Source organism: Chondrus crispus, genomic scaffold (genome assembly GCF_000350225.1).
Source record: "Chondrus crispus Stackhouse genomic scaffold, scaffold_62, whole genome shotgun sequence".
Taxonomy (NCBI): domain Eukaryota; phylum Rhodophyta; class Florideophyceae; order Gigartinales; family Gigartinaceae; genus Chondrus; species Chondrus crispus.
The window spans coordinates 48,276-61,300 of NW_005178579.1; the positions used below are offsets into that span (position 1 = coordinate 48,276).

A 13,025-nucleotide genomic window follows, 5' to 3' on the forward strand; every position below is an offset into this window, starting at 1 on the left:
CCGGTTGCCTACCAGTTTGCGTCAAAGGAAGCCGAGGTGGCGGCGTACCAGGGCGTCGGGCTGGGTTCCGTGGGGCTGATAGAGGTGAGGATGCAGGGTGGGGCGAGGCAGACACAGCCCGTGTCGGTCACAGAGACTAACGTGGTCGGCGGGTTTGGGGGCGGGAAGGAGCAGGATAGGGAGGATACGAGGTCGACGAATGGAGTGTCGGAGGGGGTGGGGAAGGAGAGGGGGCTGGACTTGGAAGACGAAGGGGACTTGTTCGGGTGGCTCGCGGAGATGCCGGCGGGGTTGCGTGGCGAGGAAGCGCGAGGCGCGTTGCCGCAACTAGAAAGCCTGGCGGGGTTCTCTCTGGGCGAGTTGGAAGGGCTGGTCGGCAGTACCGATGACTGAGGCGGGGTGGGTGTCGCAAATAGAGGTGCGGTCCAGGTGGGGCGGGGGGTCGAATCAGGGGATGCCGGGGATTCTTGTGGGAGTGTTCTGTCGATAAAGCTCATACTCGCGGCCGAACATGCGGACCAAGTAGTGCTCCTCGACGGGGATGCGGTGTCGAAAGAAGCGCCATGCGGCGAGCGCGAAGGCGACGGAAGAGACGAGGTTGGCGAGCAGGACCTGGGTGCCGACGGCCCACACGAACCAGCCCAGGTAGGCCGGGTGGCGCGCCCACGCGTACACGCCCTTGCGGACGAGGACGTGGGCCGGGCGGCGGGTGGTCTGGATGCGGTGGGTGAAGGAGTGGCGGGCCGTGAGCCAGGCAAGCTTGCGCAGAAGGTCGCCGGAGAAGGCTAGGACGGCGCCTAGGAGAAGGCCCGGCAGACGCAGGGTGGTTTTGAAGGCGGGGAAGAAACGCCAGGTTAGCAGGTACTCGAGCAGCGAGAGGGTCATGGCGAGGACGTAGGCCGGCGAGAACAGGAAGGAGGAACGGTCGAACTCGGCGGGCGTGTGGAACAGGACGAGGAGGACTTCGAGGGCATGGTAGACGAGGAGCGAGAGGGAGAAGAGGATAAGGGGGAGGGTAGGGGGGTCGGACAGGTGCATCGGGATCAATGTATGGGAGCTGGGGAGCGATGGTGGATCGTCCACGAAAGGGAAGATGGATCTGTTTAGTCCTTTGTAGTCATGTGTTGCGTGTACAGCGACCGACTAGATGCAATAAAGTACGAATAGCTTCAGCCCTGTACAGTGTACACGTAGTGCTCTTTCCGTTGTGGTGCCACCTCATACACGTGGAAGACTATACAACGTGTATGAATGGAAAACGTGTAGAACGCGGATGACGTGGACACGTGCGACAAAGGTGACAGAGCAAACCCGAAAACAATTGCTGCGAACCAATGGAGAAGAGACATGTGGAGGCATAGGGGAAATCGCGATTGTGATTGCCGAGGCTCGGGATGGTGCCATGAGAGACTGACTGCTGGCAGTGCTGGCACCAGCACCAGCACTCGCTCGCACCTTCAACAGGGTGACCCGTCGGATGAGTACGCTGCTCCCCCACCACCTCCCCAGTCCCCGCCCCACCCGCCCCACCCGACCCACCCCCCCCATCGCCATGGACGTCACATCCTTCTTCGTGGCCTCCTCCCTCTGGCACCTGACTTATCTCGCCACCTCCTCCCTCCTCACCCACGCCCTCTCTCACCCCTCCTCGCACGCGTTCCTCCCCTCCAAGTCGGTCCGCCTCCGCCTGCAGCAAGAAGCCCCGGCCTACATCCTCTCGACCATCCACGCCGTCATCGTCACCACGCGCGGCCTGCAGCACCTGCGCATCCTGCTGCACGCCCCGGTCCACATCCAGCTGCAGCACCCGCCGCCGGCCCTGGCCGCCTCCCTGCCGCTCGCCGTCCTCCCCTTCGCCGCCGAGACCCGCCGCGTCCTCGACACCAACATCCTCCTCGCTACCTACCTCTTCGCAGACCTGGTCCACATCCTCCGCCAGTACCCCGCGCTCGGCGGCCTCGATACCGTCTTGCACCACCTCGCCTTCCTGTTGTGCGCCGTCGTCGCCGGCGCTTACAACCTCTGCCCGTTCATGTTCTCGTGGCTCATCATCGGCGAGGCGAGCACCCCCTTTTTGAACCTGCGCTGGTTTTTGATCCGCAGCGGCTACGGCGATGCCTGGTTCTTCCGCCCGGTACAGATGATCTTCGCTCTGCTGTTTGTCGTCACTAGGTTTTTCGTCTACGGCGCCGGCATGGCCTACCAGTTCACCATTGTCTCCGACGTGCCGGATACCGTGCCCAGGTGGGCTGTTGTCATTACCTTGGGCTCCGTCGTGGCGGGCTTCGTCCTCAACTTGACCTGGCTCAACAAAATTTGGAGGCTGGCCACTGGGGAAACGCGCAATCAACCGGAGGCTCACCGAGAGAAGGCGGCGTAGTCGTGCGCATGCGCGGCTTGTTTTTGCGAGTCTCGAAGCTGGAGGGCTTTGGTGACTCATGTTGAAGCTCTTTTTTTAACTCTTACATTCGAGACGGAGGGCGCATAACGTGGAAATCCCGCTCGTCGTCGCCTGTCTGTCATGTACTATTCATGCTATTGTATCTATGCGGTGAGGTGTCAAGTGTTGGCGAGAAGCAGCTCTCATGCTGCGCCAGCAATATGGCGGTCCGCCTTGCAGCTTTTTTTCAACCGATTTCTGCCTCTTGCATACGGAGAGGTGGAGCTGGTGGGGACAACGTCGGAGTGTGAGGCTCAACCCTCGTTCAAAGACTTCTGTTCTAGGCTGATGCGGAACAAGTTTGCCTTGTCTCGACGGCATGCCGTGATGCCCGTATGCCAATTTCTATTCCCCCAACAAGTGACCTTGAGGTATTTTGCATTTGCTCCGCTGGATTGCAGCTCTAAACATCCCCATCGCAAATGCGTCATCACTTGTTCGAGGACGACAAATGTACCTTCTAGCCCGCCAACCTGCATGGCAACTGCCCAATTTTAACTTCGTATATTTCTGCGTAGCGTTTGTGAATATTGTACGTTAGCCAAAGCTCTTTCCCAACCTGTAAGTAAACAACACAACTCAACTAGTCCCTGACTCTTTTAAGCGCGGGTGGGATGACTTGCTCCGCTTGTATGTAGAAGGCTCTCCTAGTGCTCGTTTCATGTCGTGAGTGCTTTGTGTTGATTATGCGTGTTTCTTCGTCTTGCATTGTCCTGCAAGAGGACGCAGCGTCGGACCAACCCCAAAACTCGAGCTGGTGTCGGAGTAAACACTATTTACAATTACAATTAGCCTTGCCCTGGGTATGTCTGTACTACATCAACTCTACCGAAGCCCTCAAGATTTTATCTCAAAAAGTTAAATACACTCGTTCCCTGTGCAGCCGTAGAAGCGCAGGGCTAGTGGTTAGCTTTCATCCTTCTCCAAAGAAGAAAACACACCTTCAAGAGATCCCAGGAGCTGGACCAACGACCTTTGGAAGCCTACAGAAGGGTAAGGCTGTTGATCCGACGTCCCTGCGTCCCCAGTATCTGAGCTAGGACCTGCTGGCTTCACGTCTTTAGCCTGAATAAGTTGACGGCACCTTTCCAGTAATTTTGGCCCCGCTTTGCGGTAATGACTTATCGCAATGTCCCTGCAATCCTCGGGAAGGTTCCCCACTTTCAACGACTGCAAGATATACCTCATAGAGAGCAGGAGTGCGCTTTCGTTGTACATTCTTGAGTTGGTATGGCCCTCTTTGGTCCCCTTCTGTTTTCCGTATCCTGCTTCATTGTAGTACGGCTCTTCCACAAACACCAAAGCTTGTAAACTCAGCAAAACCCTCAACAGGTTGCTCGTCTTTGCATTCCATGACTCGATATCGTCTCCATCCCATGTTCCGAGAATACTGAGGCAGACCCTTCCGTCATCGTACAAGTTCGGGTTCAGCCGTCGACCATGAGAATGAAACCATACATGAGGTGGCATGACGGGATACTTGGGGCCCAGGCGGATATCGAAAAAGAAGATGACGTCGGCGTAAGGCGTGTCTTCAGGACCAACAATCCCGGCGCGGAATCTATCGACAGTGGACTCGCATGCACGGACGATCATGCCCGGGGGTAGACTTTTCCTGAGGCGATTCCATTCCTTGTGGACCACGGTCAGAAATCCTTTGCTGTAGGTCGCATCCCAGGGGACATCCATGAAGTGGTGGAAGACGTTAAGGTCTGGAAGAACTTCAAAGCTCGCTGGCCCTCCTGAGTCTGCCTCGGATGGCACATTAACTTGCTCATCTGTGATCTCCATTTCTCGAGCATCTGCTTCATTCTTCTCGCCATGCAGAGTGCTGTCTGCCAATTTAACATCGACTTTCTCCCCAACCATGGCCAATTGTTTGGATAGCCATTCTGTTTCTTTCTTCATTATCCGACCGAATATTAAAACGACTAGATTCACGAAATCCGTCCATTCGTCATTTGCAGCTTCTTCCGAGCGGACTTCAGCGTCAACGTCCTCGTCCCTTTCTCTTTCGAATTGCAAAAGAAGGTCGCCAAGAACCTTGAACACAAAAGCGCCCGCTAGGCGGCGTTCTTCATCGGTTGAGATCTCCCGCCTTCTCAGAGATCCATCCGGCATGAAGCGTCTGACTTTCAGCCTGTCACTCACATCGGTTCCAATATTCTCTACTGAACGCTCAAACTTGACCCAATCTGCGCCCCTGTGGAAAGCGCGAATCGTAGCACTCGAAAGGTGGCGTTTGATTACTTCTTTCCCAGCAAGAAACGAAAACACTACATGATCGCTATCACCACCGTCCTCCCCGTCGTCATCTGTTCCCCAATTCTGCTGATAGACCGGGCTGTCTTGTACTTGAAAATGGGGGGGCGCTTCTCGCGAAGGGATTTCATCTGATGAGCCAGGGCTTGGTTGATCGCTCCCCTCAAGCGAGTAATGTTCCATTCCCTCGAACGACTCATCATCCCCGCCTGTAATGTATAAAAGCTCAGTTGTTGGAACTGCACTCACTTTACCACCCGTCCAGGCAACGGTGCTCTCCCCCATGGCCTGCTTGGTAATCACCCCGACCCACTCGTTTCGCTGTTCGTCACTCTGTTGCGGCACATGCAATACTGTTTCTCCAACACCCACTTCATACTCTGCAATCTTGAGGTCATAAACGCTCATCTCCTCTTCCACGATGAACGCAGATTCTGAGTCCTTTTGCCATTTGACGAGAGCGGTTCGTTCATTCTGATTCACCTTGACCACTGCACCCTTTTTGATGTCGAATAAGGAAGGCTTCTTTACCTCTGTGCCCTCATTCCCTGGGACATCCGCTTCCTCGTCCGTCCTGAGGACAACGGTTCCGGGCCAAAAGTCGTACGGGTCCGAGTGATGCAGCAATCGCAAGCTCGTAGTTGGCACGCCCTTCGACCTGGAGCCATCCTGCCATACGATGTCAGCCGTGGTCTTGGTACCAACAACTTGCACGACATCTTCTGGTTTTGCCGAGGCACTCGCCACCGTGGCATCAGTAACGGTAGCCACATTGGCGCCGCCCGCGCTGCGCTCCCTCGCTCTCCGTTGGGCCTTCATAAGCCGCCCCCCGTGCCGTCTTGACCGCATCTTCCTTGGCGGCATTGCAGGTGAGGATGACGGCCCAGCGCCACTGTGGTCCAGCACCAGATCCTCCTCCCAGTCGCCATCATCACCGTCATCGGCCTCTTCCACTACCTCCGTACCTATGACACCATTAGCGCCATCCACAGGCGTGGCACGATCCGCGACACGGCCATCCGCGAGCTCCGGCTCGAGCAAGTAGCCACGGTCGCCAACAGACCACAAGAGGCTCCGAAAGCCCTCGAGTAGTGTGACGTCGGCGAACCTCATCACTTGAAGGCCCTCTTCCTTTCTCGATTCATCACTGTGGCTTGCATACATGCTCTTGGCGACCCACTCGATGCTGACATCGCCGACGGACACCGACTTGACGATGCCCTCATCCTTGCCCGAATACCCCCCTCGGATCCAGGTAGCGACCGCCTGCCACACAGGCGGGATAGAGCGAACCTTCTGTCCTGGATAATACAATCCTTCGGTGAAGGGGTCTGGCCTCGCGCGATCGGGCGTTCGTTCATCGACGTTCAGCAGTGCCTTGCGATGCCCCGGCATGCAGGCGATGGCGCCGTCTGAGAATTCGACAAAGACATCCTCCTGAAAGTGATCAATGACACCAACCCAGGACCCGCTGACAACTGTGTCGCCCGCGCGGATGCCCAAGAAGAAACCCAGGCGCTCCGCAGGTAGCTCGAACGTTGTGGCGTCATCAGCAACAGCGACCGTGGCCGGAGTAATATCGACGACCCTTCTCACGATGACGGTCTTGCGCACCTCCTCCACCAAGCCCGACTGCTTCAAACCGTCGGGGCCCTCCTCGACCCACGCGGCGAGCAAGCCGGGGTCAAAGTTCCTATCCAGCAGCTCGAGGTCGTCGAGCTTGCACACCTCCTTCTCCCCCGTCGCGGCCATGACAACGAGCGCGCAGCCCTCAGGAAGCTCCTTAGTATCGCGCTTATCGCGCTTCTCGTCGCTGCTAGCGGACAGGGCGTCCGGCTCGTCGTCGACGTCCATGTCATCGTCGTCGTAGCTCGAAATGAGCTTCCTCCCTTGGTCGTCCGTGCGCGGGTGGGCGGCAAGCGAGGACACGCCGGGAAGGCCGTCCAGCCAGCGCACGAAGCGGCCGCGCTGGTCCGTGCCGTCGCCGTCCGACGATGCGTCGTCCGACGCCAGCGACTCGTCATCCGTGTCGCCGCCGGCCACGCGCGACACAAACGCTAGGTCCCGCCGCCCGCGCACTCGCACCAGGTCTTCAAACTCCAGGTGGGGGACGGACATGGTGGGGCTGGGTTGGTTGCGACGCTCGGTCACACGCAAACTCGTTTCCAACTACGTGTAGTGCGAGGGACGGGGGGTGTGGGGGGGGGGGGGGGGGGGGGGGGGGGGGCGGGAGAGGGCGGCAGGTGGAGAGTGAGGCAGGAGTTTTATTTTTGTGAAGTATTTGACGCAAGCCCCGCTTCCACTGACGCCACTCCTTGCGCGCCCCGCTTCTGACACAAAAATACGCCCCCCGCGGTCCGCTGTCCCGCTCGCAAGAGACGGCCCCTGCGCTCCACGTACTGCGGCCCGAGTGCAGCCCGCGAGCACGGGCGCGCCATCGGGGATGGGAATGGCGGCAAGCTTGGCAGGGCGGGGCGAGCGGGGTCGGGCGGAAGCAGAGGGCGGCGTCGAGCGAAGGTAAAGCGCGTTAGAAGGTGGTGGCTGGCGATGGCGCAGCGCAGGCGCGGAAAATTGTTGGCGGCGCGGTAGGAGTGTGTGCTGAGCCCATGCGGCAGTGCAGGACTGCGAATGCCTGCACGGCCGGCGTGGCGGTGCCGCTGTGTGTGGTGAGTTTGCGTCAGAGATGGAATGTATGAAGTCCCGGCTTGCGTGTGGTAGCTGCAGCTGCGCAGCGAGGCGAGGCAAGGGGTGGGATGCAAAGTCACCACACCGATCGATTGCTTACGGGTGATACCAGTGCCGCACCGGCGGAGTGGCCGTGCGGTGTGTCCGGCAAGCGGCGCTTCGTCTTCGGCGCATGTCATGCAGCAGCAGTTGTCACGCCGTGCAACTGGAGCACGTCGAGGTCTTCGCCAGTCGACGACGAGACAAGTCAAGCGCTGGTGAGCGCTTGACTTGACGTCGGTGGGCACGGCGACAACGCCCCGAACGGTCGCACTCCAACTGTCAGACATTCTAGCTAGAAACAGACAAATCCCAGCGACACCGACTCCAGTCGCCGCATCCCCACCGACAGTCATCCACCCCCCTACCTCCATACACCAAACCCCGGCGCCATCCTTCCTCCTCCCGGGCGCCATGTCGCCCACGCCGCCATGCACCTTCACTCCCACGTCCAGCAACCCCTCATCCGCACTAAGCCGCGACGCGCCATCGCGCGCCGCACGCTCGCCATCCTCGTCGTCTGCGGCCTGCTCTACTCCAGCTTCCTTTCCCCCCGCGCGCAACATGCACCACCCCCCCGCCCCCACAACCTCACCGCCGCCCTACCCCCTACCGGCCACGACCCGGCTACGATCCCCTCCACGCGCGTGGTCGCCCGCCGTCCAAACACCGTCCTAGTCGCCATCACGCACGGCGGCGTCGGCAACCAGCTCTACTTCCTTCTCGAGGCCCTCGTTCTCGCGCGCCACGCCCACCTCGACCTCCTCCTCCCCTCCCTCCCCAGCCGAGAGTTTAGCAAAACTACCACGGAGCGCACCCTCGAGGAACACGGCGTCAAGTACTGGCACCTCGGTCGCATGCAGCCCGCTGTCGCCCCGCATGCCCGCATCCTGTCCCACTTCCCGCATGTGTGCGCCGGCAGCTTCGACTATGTCTACATCTTCACGCGCGCGAAGAAGCCCGACAAAGTGCCCCCCGCTAAGGTATCGTCCAGGACGAAGCAGGTGCTGCAGTTCTTGTTGTGCCCGCACGACGGCATCACCCCGAAAAACCAGGACGAGTGCGCCAAACACGCGTTTGCAAACGCCGCAGTGGAGAGGCGCTACATGCAGCTGTCGCACCCCCCGGATATGAGCTTGGTGAATGAGCTCGTCACGCTTCGCGACCGGCAGATGCTGCCGGCTGCGGGAAGAGATATGTCGCGCCCGGCGTGCGTGCTGGTCGACGGACACACGTTTCCGCACGGGGGGCGGGTTGGGCATGAATATTTGTACTCGTTCATGCACTATGTGGAGCCCGTGACTAGGATTGCGAACATGGCAGCCAGCTGGAACGTCAAGGAGCTTACCGTGCTCCACCTACGCTACGACGAGAAGGAGTGTATGCCCAGGCCAGGGACGGAGGGCAAGGTTTGCATTACGCTGCTCATGGCTATCAACCAGCCGGACACTGTGTACTGGGCGCCAATGCCGGACTTGGTGGACGTGGTGGTCAAGCTGATGGCAGCGGAGCAGACGCCGGCGCTCTTCCTTGCCGCATCGCCGTACGTGCCGGAGGAGACGGTGAGGCAGCTCCGCGAAGCATTCGGAAAGCGGGCGCGGCTGGCGCCGCCCGTGAAACAGTCGCTCCTGCATAATGACCAGAACTTTGTAGAGCGCGAGCTCGCGGTGAGATGTGGTTGCTTCATTGGCGACTTCGCGTCGACATGGTCGGGGACGGTTTACTACAAGCGCAGGACGCTGGGGTTGAAGACGCATTGGACTAGCGTGTTGTTGGAGAAGAGCAAGACACTGGGCTACTATGCGGAAGAAGAGCGCATTCCGCGACCAGAGGAATTGGAAGCAAAGTTTGCGGTAGCAGGTATATAGCCGTCGCAGCAACGCGTCCTCGCAGTGCTATGTTTAAATATGGTAATCCTGGACCAGTTGGGGTGATGCTTGCCATCCGATAGAGGTCTCAAAACAGAGAGAGAACAGCGGCAGAAGTAGAGTAGGGTTTGGCCAGCAAATGTGAGTGGGGTCTTTCCTGCCCTTGTTTTCTTAGATAGATGCGGCTCCTTCAGACATGATTCCGTTACTTGTCTTTTGACGATTGTGAGTCTTGCAGACATCCCTCCAGAGCTCTGCTGCAAGAGATCTGCTGTTCGCAATACGCATAGAGCACTTTCGAAATGTCTCCGACACACACAGTTCGTCTTTTCATTCTATCGCGCCCTAGCAGTATAGTACAGCAATTGATCATCCTCCGACAACAGCGCTTCCAGGAGCTAAAGCTCTAAAGCCGTGTTGGTCTTTGAAAGAAACTCTGCCCCTGGAGTCAACGGGTAGTACAGTACAGAGCTGAGTAAGACAGAGCTGAGTAAGACAGAGGAGAGCTCGATGACATGCTGCGTCCGGAACCTAGCAGAGGCTGGACACAGAATGTCATCGAGCTCCCCTCTGTCCTAGTCAGTACCAGCAGCGGGATACTTTTCTGGATACGCAACACAATCTCAAAAAGCACATACTATTATACAACACATCCCATACCTGCCCGCCGACTTCAGCACTAGTGCATTGCAACTCGAAGCATCCATCATCAATCTTCCCCGTCGAAGTGAGGTGAACGCGCGATAAAATCGGCTGTTGCAAAGGTCAAACATGCCTTGTGGTTTGCACCGGTTTGCATGGCGTGACACGCACCTCCCCATAGGCCGCCACTCGAGGCCGAATAAGGGATGTCTCGCGTTATACAAAACGCTAAATTTCTCATACGTGCTACAGGTATCTATTTCTCCCCCATGTAGAAACAGCCAAAGGCTGCCTTGTAGGTGTCGCACTCTCAAGTTTCTCAGTTCTCAGGTTAAAATGCAGTTACTCTACTGCCTGACGTGGGTTAAGAAAGATCAGTAGGAATGAAGATGAACATGTTTGAAGGGTGCAACGAAGGAGAGAAACAACTTTCCAGCACACTGGCGTGAAGCCCGGCAGCCGGCAGGTCGGTTCCCGCATCTTCACCATCCTCCGCCTGCTCCATTAGCATTCGATCATCCTTTCGACTCCCCTGAACTTCACTCCTCTTCTCATGTCTCCAGTCGCTTCCTTTCATCCGGGCGAGCTCGGCGTACAGCGCCGTGCAGGCACTCGAGGCGTAGCTGATGAGCTTTCTCGTGGCCTAAACGACCATCTTCCAGAGGGCGGTGCTCTAAATTCCTTGCTTCATAAGCTTCGGTTCCTTGCTCTCACCTCCGTGGGTCCTGCAACCGCCGAAACCCCCGGCCATTCTGTTTGGGTCTCTCTCATGTTCGGGCAACAGTTTGTGCATTCGACCTCATCTGATAAGCTTTCCATCCGTTTGGACGGGCTGCCCAGAGGAGATGTCCTCTATGAACATCTCGCGAGGAGCGAGAAAGAAATTCCTGTCAGTGTTATCGCCCTTCACATGATGAGCCGTCGCCGGTATCGCACGAACGGGGTCGTCACGAAGCTTCATGATGCACCGGCTGGGCCGCGTGCAACTCTCGAGATATCCGTCCTGGAGGCGTTCCCCAACTGTCCAAAGTACATCCAGGCGCGCGAGGTTACGCAGGCTACGTCCTCGCTCCCGCCGGTTCCAGAAGGCGCCGCGTATGAAACAGACCACTCTCTTTCAGCAGCCGACAAGGCGCTTATCGGTCGCGCGGATGCGTTGTGGATTGGGACTTACTACGAGGCCGCCGGGGCAGACACCAACCACAGGGGTGGGCGGCCGGGCTTCGTGCGTGTGGCGTCTGGAAAGGAGATCTTCTGGCCGGAGTATCGAGGAAACGGCATGTTTCAATCATCCGGAAACCTGCAAGTCGATGATAGAGCGGGCGTCTCGTTTGTTGACTTTGACACCGGCCATACGGTGCAGCTTTCAGGGCGCGCCAGTATTGAGTGGGACGTGGACGCAGCTCTACGCGTGGAGAAGTCTGCGTTGCGGCTGACGCGTTTCCGAATAGCGGCCGTCCGCAGGAGTCGCGGACCTGCGACCAATTACAGGTGGACGTCGCCGGAATACTCGCCATACAGTCCAATGTTGCCGCATGAAGATGGCGGGGCGGAGTCAATGGAGAAGTACCCGATGAGAATATCGCTTGTCAAGGTGACAGAAGAATCGGCTGTGGTCAAGACGTTTCGATTTGTGGCGGCGGAGCGCATTCCGTTCTTGCCAGGTCAGTACGCGTCTTTTGACTTTGGGGTGATGCCGGAGATCTGGAGCGACAGCGAGCCGATCATCCGCACATGGACTCTGTCCGAAGTGGCAAACTCGACGGAAGGGGATCTCACGCTTGAGGTGTCTGTGAAACGCAAAGACAAAGGGGTGATGTCGAACTGGTTGCACGACCACGCGAAAGTGGGACTGCAGGTGAAGCTGCTCGGAATCGGTGGGGACATGACGCCGTTCAACACGGACGAGTTGCCAGAGAAGATGCTGCTGATCAGCGGGGGAATCGGGATCACGCCCAACATGGCCATCCTGCGAGGCATTGGTGCGCGCTCAGATGGTGCGAGAAATGTTGCGCCGGATGTCGTAATGGTTCACCAAGAACGGTGTGAGGATGACATGCCGTTCAAGGACGAACTGCACCGGCGCGCGAGAGTATCGAAGGGAAGGACAAAGCTGATCAAGTTGATTTCGGGCAAAGAGGTTGCGGGTGAGAAGGACGGCGGGGGCGATGAATCAGGGAGTATTGAGAAGTATTCAGGACGTGTCGAAAAGGATTTCTTGGGCGAGCACGTGCCGGACGTTGCGTCGCGAGTTGTTTATCTCTGCGGTCCTGTAGGTTTTATGGAAAGTGTGAAGTCGATGCTGTCGTCGCTGAACGTGCCCGCGGACAGGGTTATCACAGAGGAATTCAATTTCTGAAGGGGGGTAGGCCTTGCTTTCTTTCTAGAGGAGCTCTCTCTGCATCCCAAAACATTGGACAGCATCAATAGACAAGAGGGAAGTTGGCAGCATGGAGGAACGGATATGTGAAATGCGCAAGCTTGGTAAATTTAACAGTTGTATGTAATGTAGGTGAGTTGTAGATATTTCGTGAAAGCGGTATGTGGATGCGGGGTTACATGCGACACACCACAAGCGGTTCCGTCAAGAGTTATTAAATATCACGCGGACGCATGAGAACGGTGATAGAGTAGTGTCGGGTTGCGCCTCCGAATACGACATTTTCTCGATTTGATCATTCAACTGATACAAACTGGGTTGGGATTGAATGTAGACTGCGATTACACTCTCTCTGACGATTGGAGAGTGTGAGAGAAAGTGGATTGAAGCGGTAGTGTCGGAGGAGTTGTTAAAAATGACGAAAACCAGCGCAGCTTGCACTAATTTGTGAATACGATTGCGTCGTGGGGTGCGGCAAACCTCTCACACCATCCATCATTCCATATTGACTCCATGCATCACTCTTTGATTTCGTGTCCTTCAATTAGCCCTCCGCCTCCCCACGTGGCACATCGTATGATCCCCATCATCAAATTTGAATAATTGAACTGATACCAAATCATTACTTCAACTCTGTCTGTCCACCCCCCCCCCGAAAATTCCCGCGTGATACAGGGGAGCAGGTGTTCTCTCTCACGTCCCCCTATCC

At 57.4% G+C, this 13,025-nt stretch overlaps 5 protein-coding genes; 3 read left to right on the plus strand and 2 right to left on the minus strand.

Annotated features, from left to right (window-relative positions):
- Positions 1-447: 447 nt before the first annotated feature.
- CHC_T00007107001 (hypothetical protein) lies at positions 448-1,038 on the minus strand. The gene has a single exon (XM_005710521.1). The coding sequence runs from the start codon at positions 1,036-1,038 to the stop codon at positions 448-450; it is 591 nt and encodes a 196-aa protein (XP_005710578.1).
- A 514-nt stretch (positions 1,039-1,552) lies between these two features.
- CHC_T00007108001 (hypothetical protein) lies at positions 1,553-3,023 on the plus strand. XM_005710522.1 is given in 2 exon segments: positions 1,553-2,380; positions 2,381-3,023. 1 exon segment carries the CDS (start codon positions 1,553-1,555, stop codon positions 2,378-2,380), a length of 828 nt encoding a protein of 275 aa, XP_005710579.1. The 3' UTR covers positions 2,381-3,023.
- An 81-nt stretch (positions 3,024-3,104) lies between these two features.
- Positions 3,105-6,820, minus strand: CHC_T00007109001 (hypothetical protein). XM_005710523.1 is given in 2 exon segments: positions 3,105-3,346; positions 3,347-6,820. 1 exon segment carries the CDS (start codon positions 6,818-6,820, stop codon positions 3,347-3,349), a length of 3,474 nt encoding a protein of 1,157 aa, XP_005710580.1. The 3' UTR covers positions 3,105-3,346.
- A 2,105-nt stretch (positions 6,821-8,925) lies between these two features.
- On the plus strand, positions 8,926-9,294 carry CHC_T00007110001 (hypothetical protein). Its single transcript, XM_005710524.1, has one exon. It carries the CDS (start codon positions 8,926-8,928, stop codon positions 9,292-9,294), a length of 369 nt encoding a protein of 122 aa, XP_005710581.1.
- Positions 9,295-10,489: 1,195 nt separating this feature from the next.
- On the plus strand, positions 10,490-12,747 carry CHC_T00007111001 (hypothetical protein). XM_005710525.1 is given in 2 exon segments: positions 10,490-12,295; positions 12,296-12,747. The coding sequence occupies 1 exon segment, from the start codon at positions 10,490-10,492 to the stop codon at positions 12,293-12,295; it is 1,806 nt and encodes a 601-aa protein (XP_005710582.1). The 3' UTR covers positions 12,296-12,747.
- The last annotated feature ends 278 nt before the right edge of the window (positions 12,748-13,025 follow it).